The sequence below is a fragment of the Prionailurus viverrinus genome, chromosome A1 (assembly GCF_022837055.1).
Source record: "Prionailurus viverrinus isolate Anna chromosome A1, UM_Priviv_1.0, whole genome shotgun sequence".
In the NCBI taxonomy this organism is placed as follows: domain Eukaryota; kingdom Metazoa; phylum Chordata; class Mammalia; order Carnivora; family Felidae; genus Prionailurus; species Prionailurus viverrinus.
In genome coordinates, this window is record NC_062561.1 from 117,579,669 (window position 1) to 117,589,535 (window position 9,867).

Below are 9,867 nucleotides of genomic sequence, written 5' to 3' on the forward strand. Positions count from 1 at the left end.
TGACATGTAAAAGAAACTCATTAACTCCTAGCAGTCCTGCTGTGAGGGGCTCCCTTGTCCAACAGACCTAGCCTTTAATGTCCTTTAATTCTGCAAGATAAAGACATCTCTGAGCTGTGCATCTCCAGATGACAGTCCTGAGGCCTCATGCAGAGTCCTGGCTGTGGTTGGGAAAAATTTCCATCCTGGGCTATGTGAGAGACCCCAGAGTGGTATTGAAACCCAGTTTTCCTAGATGACAAATCCCGGCTTTTAAACACCTGCCTTGCTTTTGTCTCCATCTCTCAAGGACCGGGTCTGTATGTTAAAGGTAAACAGGCAGCTTCTGGCTGAGCTCAGTTGCAGATTTATCTCCAATGGCTAAAGAAATTAGTCTTAGTCTCAGAGAAAAAGCATCCGTGGCCCCGGTGTCCACAGAGCAGTAAAGTTCACTCTGTCAGGGAAGCATGTTGTAGGGAAAGAGATTTGGGGGAGAGATGAAAGTTCCTTGCTTCTTTTCCCTACTGCCTGCTGGTACTTGAGCTAAATTTGCAATATATTCTTAACCTGCCTTCCTAGCCCCAAGAGCTGTGCCATATATAGTTGCCCATATGTGGTTCAATTTATTGGGCTCTTACGTTGTGCTGGCAATCAGGCTTAGCACTTTACACACATCACTTCACTGTCTTTAGGGACAAGCAGCAGTGAGTGCAGTCAGTGGAGGGCTGTTGGATCTGTTGGGGGGCCTGCTGCTTCTCCTACCAGTCCTTGAATTCACCCACCCAGCAAGTATTTATTTAAACCCCTGTTATGGGCCAGGAATTGTGCTAGACTCTGCTTAGGTAGTGGTGAATGAAGCAGATACCTTTTCTGCCTCTCTGGATGTTACAGTGACAGATGGAGGTGAAGAACATTGCTGCTTGGCCGGGAGGGTCACAGAACACCTCAGTGAGGGGGTTACATTTGAGCACAGACTTGAAGAATGAGGAGTCCTGCTAAGAATGGAAGGGAGATCATTCTAGGCAAAAGGAAACTGTGTGCTTACGGGCCTTGAGGCAAAAACAATCCCAAGAGGAGTCTGAGGACCCAAAAGAAGGCCTGAGGCTAGTGGTGAGAGGCAGTCTTGGAGATGAGATTGGAGAATAAAAAATATCAGATTATTGAAGGGCCTTATATACCATGTTAGGGAGTTTGATTTTTATTATTTTGTTAAGGCAGTAGAAAGCCTCTGAATAATTTTAAGCAGAGGAGTGATGTAATCTGCTTTCTATTTTTAAAGAATTTTACTGTATGTATGCTATATTTCAGTTTTTAAAAAAGGGAGAAAAACTTAAGGAGTAAAGATGACTCTGGCTCCTGGGTGGAGGGCTAGAGAGAAGCAAAAGTCAAAGCAGGCTGGACAAGGAAGAGCCTGTTGCTATAATTCACATTCAAGGTAATGGTGCCCTGAAAAAAAGGTAGTGACAGTTCATATGGAGAGAAAAGGACAAAGTCAAGGTATATTTAGGAGGCAGGAATGATAGATCTTGATATACATTAAGTGGAGAATGGAGAATAGGGAAAAAAAAATGGAAGTTTCTGGCTTGAGCATTAAGGTGAATGGAATGCCATTTATTGAGACTGGAGACATTTAGAAAGGAATAGATGAGAGGAATCAAGAGTTCTTTCTGCTTGAGATGTCCCATGAGACTTTCAAGAATAGATATAGGATGGGCATTTGGAGACATGAGATTGGAGCACGGAGGGATACAGTCTCTAAATATAAATCTATATCTCATCAGCATATTTGGACGGTACATATACTGATGGACATGGCTGAGACCTCGAAAGGAGTGAAGAGAAAGAAGAAGGTACAGTGCCAAAAGAGGAGAATGGTTTGATAAGGAACTCATAAAAACAAGTGTCTCCCAAAGCGGCGGACAGATGCCCCTGAGAGGTTCACTACAGTGCAGACTAAAATGTGACCACTGGCTTTGGCAATAACGTGATTAGTGAGCTTGACATGAGCAATGTTAGAGAAGTAGTGTCTAAGAATGCCAAATGAGAGGAGATAGGTAAGTGACAGGTCGGGAGATGGAAATGGCAGATGTAGAGAATCTGAAACTGCAATCAAATGTAAATGGTTTATCTTGCAGAATTTTTCAGGATTCCACCCCAGGAGCAGTGTCAGATACATGCATGCTACTGTGATGTCAAATGGTTTCAGTGTCGTGGCCGCTGGGATTACTTTACACAGAAAGACTATTACTCTTCCTCTCTAGATCTGACCTCTACTCTTCTAGAAGTCATCCATATCCTATATCATGTGTCTTCCAGCTAGATTCTTGGGGAGGTCTTGCATTGAAAACCCCTGTGGATACATCATAATTTCCCCCTACCCAGGGCAAATTTCATCTCTCCTCTGGAATCTCCTTTGACTTTCTCAAGTATAATTAGTAATTGTTTCCTCTGGAATCCCATAACACTTCTTGTGTACCTTGGTCATTGCATTTATCCAGTTGCTTTATAATTGCTTGAGTGTCTGTCTCAACTAGACTCTGAGCACACTGAGGGAGGAGGCTGGGTTTGGAAAGTAAGGTTGGCTCCCAGTGCTTTACCCAAACAGGACTATATTTACAACAGGATTCCATTCTTCTATACTAGGTAGCACCCCTCTATACCCACACCTTTCCATCTCTTCTCTGCTTCATCCCATCACCCCTCAAGGTTATTGTGATACAATTAGGATCAAATAGTTGGTTCCACTAATTCATCTTTTGTTTTGGACAAAGTAGGTGTCAAAATACATTTGTAGCCAAAGTTTTCTGTAATCACACACTAATTTGCTGCTGCTTATGCTGCAGCTGCTGCTGCTTCCTTCCCCCCCACCCAACCTCCTCCTTCTTCCTCCCCCTATCTCCCTGCCTCCCCCCACCACCTTCTTCCATCATGTACATCTGGTTTAGGTTTTTCGCCCATTACCTGAAGACAATTAAAGTATTTTGAGTATAATTGCAGACAAAGGTTCTGAAATCCTTTGGCGGTTCTTAGTTTGGGGGAGTCGGGGGACGGGGGTGTTGTCCAGGTACCACAGAATCTACTTATGTCTACAGCTGCCTTTTATGTTACCATCATTATTGAGACCTCCATTTAAAAAATTCTAACAGAGAACTCAGGAGACCCCAGAGGTCCTTAGAACTGGTTTGAGAAAACAGTAGTGTCTACCCAAAATGAGATTCAAGTATTTCAGTTTGTGATTACAATAACAAATGCCCAGGGCTTCTTTCATTGTAGAAAGACTACAAAAAGTTAATTAACAGCACTAATTGTTCCAGGGAATGCCCTGTTTACAATAGCTCTTACAACCTCAGAACTTTTGGTTCTTTGTTTCTTTTTATGAAAAAGATTCTCTTTGGGGCGCCTGGGTGGCGCAGTCGGTTAAGCGTCCGACTTCAGCCAGGTCATGATCTCGCGGTCTGTGAGTTCAAGCCCCGCGTCAGGCTCTGGGCTGATGGCTCAGAGCCTGCAGCCTGTTTCGGATTCTGTGTCTCCCTCTTTCTGACCCTCCCCCATTCATGCTCTGTCTCTCTCTGTCCCAAAAATAAATAAACGTTGAAAAAAAAATTAAAAAAAAAAAAAAAAAAGATTCTCTTTAATAATATTTTTTTTTCTTTTTACTGAGGTATAGACATATAGCATTATATTAGTTTCAGGTATACAATATAATGATTTGATAGTTGTATACATTATAAAATGATCACCACATTAAGTCTAATTGACATCTGTCACTATAGTTACAAAAGAATTTTGTTTATGTGTATGTATGTGTGATGAGAACTTACAGATCTCTCTTGGCAGCTTTCAAGTAAGCAGTATCATCACCCAGGTGATTAAGAGTCCGACTCTTGATCTCAGCTCAGGTCATAGTTTCAGGGTTGTGAGTTCAAGCCCTGCATTGGGCTCTGCACTCTCAGTGGGGAGCCTGCTTGGGATTTTCTCTCCCACTCTCTCTGTGCCTCCCCTGCTTGCGCATGCTCTCTCTCAAAATAAATAAATAAATAAGTTTAAAAAAAGAAAATGATTGGGGTGCCTGGGTGGCTCAGTCAGTTAAGCGTCCAACTTTGGCTCAGGTCATCATCTCATGCTTTATGAGTTTGAGCCCCGCATCAGGCTCTACACTGTCGGCACAGAATTTTAAAAAAAGAAAGGAAGGAAGGAAGAAAGGGAGAAAGGAAGAAAAGAGATGCTTTTTTAAAAACAAACAAACAAACCCAGAAACAATCATCACTATGCTGTATGTTAACATCCCAGTGACTTACTTATTTATAACTGGAAGTTTGTACCTTTTGACCACCTTCACCCATTTCACACATACCTGTCCCCTTCCTGCCGCTGGCTACCACTAATTTGTTCTCTGTCTCTATGAGCTTGGCTTTTTGTTTTTGGTTTTGTTACTGTTGTTTTTTAGATTCCACACATAAGTGAGATCATACATTATTTGTCTTTCTCTTTCTGACTTATGTTGCTTAGAATAATGCCCTGAAATTTCATCCATGTTGTTGCAAACGGCAAGATTTCATTCTTCTTATGGCTGAATAATACTCCATTATATATATTGTCAAACATAAATAAAATCGCCAGTTATTTTACCAACAAAATGAGTTTATTAGGGAATAGCAGAGGAATGCAATTTGGACAAATTGTGGTAAACCACAGGCAAGTCCTAAGAGACTAAGGAAAGGTCACCTCTTACTAGGTTTTAGGAGGAAATGGGGAGGGTTGTTTTGATCAAAATTCTTTGGAAAAGAACAAGAGTCTGAGATCTGTGGTGGTTTCTCTTTGGCTTCAGGTGGTGGTTATTGTGTTGTTGCTGGGGCACGGAGAGATTGTCCTTTCTTTGTCTTACAAGCAGGTGATAAAAGTCCTATGTGAAAAGTATCTTTGTCAAGATAAGAGTTACCTTCCTTCTTCTTGTTGGTAGTGCGGGCTTCTAGGAGTGGTATGTGTGCGAGAGATCCCCCTTCCAGGCTTCCTGACTCCATTATTTTTTTTTTTTTTAAGTAAGCTCTACTTGCAACATAGAGCTTGAACTCACCACCTAGAGATCGAGAGAGTCACATGCTCATGGATTAAGCCAGCCAGGTGCCCATCCTGACTCCATTAAATGAGGTTTTCTTTACTCATTTTTACAATACATGCCACATTTTCTTTATCCATTCTTCCATCTACGAACACCTAGGTTGTTTCCATATCTTGGCTATTGTAAATAACGCCACAGTGAACACAGGAGTGCACATATCTTTTCAAGTTCGTGTTTTCATTTTCTATGGATCAATACCCAGAATTACTAGATTGTATGGTATTTCTATTTTTAATTTTTTGAGGAACCTCCATACTGTTTTCCATAGTGGCTGCACCAGTTTACATTCCCACCGACAGTGCTCACAGGTTGCCTGTTCTCCACGTCCTCGCCAGCACTTGTTATTTCTTGTCTTTTTGACGATAGCCATTCTGACAAGTGGGAATTGATATCTCACTGTGGTCTTGATTTGCCTCTCCCTGATGATTAGTGATAACTGGGCAACTTTTCATGTACCTTTTGGCCATCTGTATGTCTTCTTTTTTAAAAAGCCTATTCAAATCTTCTGCCTGTTTTGAAAATCAGAGGGTATATTCTTTTGCTGTTGAGTTGAATGAATTCTTTATACATTTTGGATATTAACCACTTATCAGATATATGATTTACAAGTATTTTCTCCCATGCAGTAGGTTACCTTTTCATCTTGTTGATGGTTTAGTTTGTTGGGCAGCAGCTTTTTAGTTTGACGTAGTGTAGTTTGTTTATTTTGCTTTTATCGCTTTTCCTTTTGGTGTCAGATTCACAAAGACTCACGTCAAGGAGCTTACTGCTTATGATTTCTTTGAGGAGTTTTATGCTTTCAGGTCTTATGTTCAAGTCTTTAATCCATTTTGAGTTTATTTCTGTGCGTGGTGTAAGACAGGGGTCCGGTTTCATTCTTTTGCACATAGACGTCCAGTTTTCCCAAAACCATTTCCTAAAGAGAATGTCCCCTCCCTACTGTATATTCTTGCCTCCTGTGTGGTAAATTAATTGACATATATGCATGGGTTTACGTCAGGGTCCTCTATTCTGTTTCAATGATCTAAGTGTCTGTTTTTATGCCAATACTATACTGTTTGATGACTATAGCTTTGTAATATAGCTTGAAATCAGAAAGCATGATGTCTCTAGCTTTGCTCTTCCTTCTCAAGATTGCTTTCGCTGTTGGGGCGCCTGGGTGGCTCAGTCATTTGAGTGTCCGACTTCGGCTCAGGTCATGATCTCACCATTAGTGGGTTCATGCCCCATGTCAGGCTCTGTGCTGACAGCTCAGAGCCTGGAGCCTGCTTCGGATTCTGTGTCTCCCTCTCTCTCTCTGCCCCTCCCCCACTCATGCCCTCTCTCTCTCTCTCTCTCTCTCTCCCTCAAAAATGAAAAAACATTACAAGAAATTTTTTTAAAGATTGCTTTGGCTATTTAGGGTCTTTTGTGGTTCTGTACAAATTTTAAGATTCTCTCTTTCTGTGAAAAATACCATTGGAAATTTGGTAAGGATTGCATTGACTCTATAGTAATATTAATTCTTCCAACCCCTGAGCACAGAATATCTTCCCATTTATTTGTGTCATTTCTTCAGTTTTTTCCATAAACATGTTAGAGTTTAGAGTACAGGTCTTTCACCTCCTTGATTAAATTTATTCCTAGTTCTTTTATTGCCTGTTCTGCTTTAACCCAGTACATTTTCCATCCCATTCCCAGGCAAAATAATCACGACCACATTCTTTAGGAAATTCTGCACAAAGAACCAAAAATATGTCCCTAGAAAATTAGACTTCCAGACCCCTGGTGAGAAAATCTGCCTTCCTGATTATTTCCGAACACTGACCTTGCCCTCAGGCTCAAAGAAATAACCCCTGATTTCTTGGGGGGCGGGGGAGCCAGGGTTGTCTGTGCAGCTTCCCCTGTATTCTACCCACTAGCGTGACCTGGAAGGCGTGTGTTGACTCTCACTGACTTGGGATGTTTTGTCTTTCAGAACCAGAGGCAGGAGAAGTGTCCCCTCCAGTGGGTGCTGGTGTCAACAGCAACAGCTGGACCTTTAAATACGGACCAGGCAACCCCAAACAATCTGGTCCCGGTGAGTTGCCAGACAAATTCATTATCCCAGGATCTCCTGCAATCATCTCCATCCGGCAGGAGCCTACTAACAGCCAAATTGACAAAAGTGACTTCATAACCTTCGGCAAAAAGGAGGAGACCAAGAAAAAGAAGAAAAAGAAGAAGGGTAACAAGACCCAGGAAAAAAAAGAGAAAGGGAACAGCACGACTGACAACAGTGACCAGTGAGGTCATCTCATGGAAACAAGCCACTAAGCCAGTTTTTGTAATAATGGCAAATCTCTCCCATGTAGCAACTCCCCACTCCCTTCTCCTATCTCCATGAGCCCTCTCTTATAGACCTCAGAAATCTGCAGAAAGTTCCCTGTGTCTGTGTAGATCACATTTAAGAGGTTTTGTCTTAAAAGCTTTACTAAGTCTGGTGTTAACTCTTTCTCTCCACTCTGGCTTGTTTTCAGAACCTAAAAAGCAGACCCAAGTTTCCTTTCTCCTCCGCCGCAAAGGAGAAGCTTCCCAGCCCCGCCAGTGAGAGGTTGGACTCTCTGCCCTGTGCTCCGGGGATCCTGTCTTGATGACACTTGCAGGGCAGGCTCAAAGGTTTTGAGATTGAGCAGCTTGGGTGTCTGTGGCCACTGGGTTTGTGTGGTTACCGTGGGCGCGTGAGTGCCAGATATTGGCTGGGATGGGCCAGATGAGACTAGTTGGTGCAAGGAGGGCTGGGAAACAAAGGCAAAGAAACAGTGGGAGTTGCCAATCCAGGGGGAACGTGAACTAAAAGGGACCAGACTTTCTAAATCTTACAACTCAAGAGGCAGTGGCCACCCTCTCGCAGACAAAACCACCCCTGCCGACAAGGCTTTGGGCATCCTCAAGTCTGTTGGCTGTGGTGTCATTATCCCTAAAACCTGCATTACACCTACAAGCCAACAGTTCAGTGTTGAACGGGGCCAACCAGGGCACCAGAAGCAGATCTGATGTGTTTGCTGTGCGTCCTTGTGCTCACTTTATCAAAAATTCTTTTGCACACAATGTTTATGAAAAGGCTAGATCCTTTTCCAACACATATGCAAAAGCAGAAGCGAAAGAAAACCCCAACACCTCACTTTATGCTGTTTGTTGTTTGATAGATTTATTTAAAAAAGAGAAAATCTATGACTATAAATCTTTAAAGAGAAATATGATGAGTCCCCCCTCAACTCCTCAAAAGAGAATCCAGTCTACAGCCATTTAAATGATCATTGCTGCTACAGAAGTGCTTTAAGAGAATTGCCTGAAACATCTGTATTATACCGGCCACCTGCCAATCACAGCTTTACTCTTTCAGGTCACTCTGGGGCTGCCTCTTGCATGTATTAATTACTAAATAAAAGGATCTTTCTCTGTCTCTTTTCTAAGAAACAATTACGTGCACTTTGAATACACAGTACCTTCTCTAGCCAACTATATCAAGACCCCAAAATTGAAGAAAAATAATTGTTTTCTCATACACACAGTGAGCCGACTTTTCAATCCTCGAATTCTGTGATTTGTCTTGGTGTGCCAGCCCACACCTTCTCTTTGGTTTAGTTTTCCTTTTTTAGAACACTCTGAATTGCTAATCTTGCTGACACCTATGATGTTACCTGAAATCAATCTCCCATATGTATGCTGTATGCTATTATAAGACTCCTGAAATATACTTACTCCGTGCTTGTGTATGTGAATGTTAATGCAACTATACCTAGAGTGAACTTTAAGCTTTATTGTTGAATGTAATTCCATTATATTTCCTTTTGTACACCTGTGAAAAAGTGGAGTAGTGTTTTTTTAACCATTGTTAATCAGCTTTTGTGTATGAAAGACACAGTAAAATTTCTTTCTTAAATCAAGACACTGGTGATTCAAGGAATTTTATTTATGGTCAGCCAAGAGCTGTCTCTTGCCAAGACTCCCTCTGGCAAGGGAATAGATAGAGCTGTTTTTTTCTAGTAACAATTCTGGAATGAATACCGTGGTTATTCCCTGAGGGTATGCAAGCACAAAATTTACCAATCTGACCTCTCTGAAGTCACAGAATGCTTTGAAATTATAATGACATCTGGAATATCAGCTCATAGCGAAGAATAAAATTTACTGTCACCTTAAATAAGAAATTTTAATTTTGTTAAAATGTACGATTTAGAAGTTTAATTACATTATCTTTTAAACGTTATCATAAAAGGTAGGAGTCTGTTATTAAGACAAAAACATTAAATCTCAAAAAAAAAAAAAAGCCTGTTCTGTCTGCTTTTAGCTTCATTCTCCCATGTTTTGAAGGGTGTGTAACTTCAGCTCTGCAGGATTGCATGGGGTAAAACTTGTTGCCAACACATGTGAACCATTGCTACATTGTAGGTTGTGATCATTTTGCCCCACTGAAACCCATGTATCTGACCTTACGTGCCTTTTGAATACTAGGAGAATCGGGCTAATTTATTAATGATGATAATTATGATGTATCTGTACAGCACTTTTTACATTTGCGAAGTGCTTTCCAGTCCATGTTAGTTACTAGTTATTACAGCTGTAAGGATAAAACACGCCATGTGGATTCATTTTTAATTGGTGCTATTGGTATTTATTCTGTTATTGCTAATAAATGGAAAATGGTGGTATGAAAGAAATGGTGGTCATTTCTCAGTATAAGAGTAGGAGAAAATAGAACGCTGATTATCATTAGCTGTTATTTTTGAAGAAGTTTGCAGTATGAC

At 41.2% G+C, this 9,867-nt stretch overlaps 1 protein-coding gene across 7 annotated transcripts in view; it reads left to right on the forward strand.

Annotated features, from left to right (window-relative positions):
- LOC125172886 (protocadherin alpha-C2) overlaps positions 1-9,006 on the forward strand; it is a 174,953-nt gene extending 165,947 nt beyond the window's left edge. For 6 of the 7 annotated variants that reach the window (XM_047871538.1, XM_047871522.1, XM_047871531.1 and 3 more), the window contains exon 4: positions 7,056-9,006. In XM_047871538.1, the coding sequence (XP_047727494.1) occupies positions 7,056-7,366 (311 nt within the window). In that variant the 3' untranslated portion in view covers positions 7,367-9,006. The remainder of the gene's footprint in view (positions 1-7,055) is intronic. The other variant, XM_047871513.1, reaches the window with a different exon arrangement.
- The last annotated feature ends 861 nt before the right edge of the window (positions 9,007-9,867 follow it).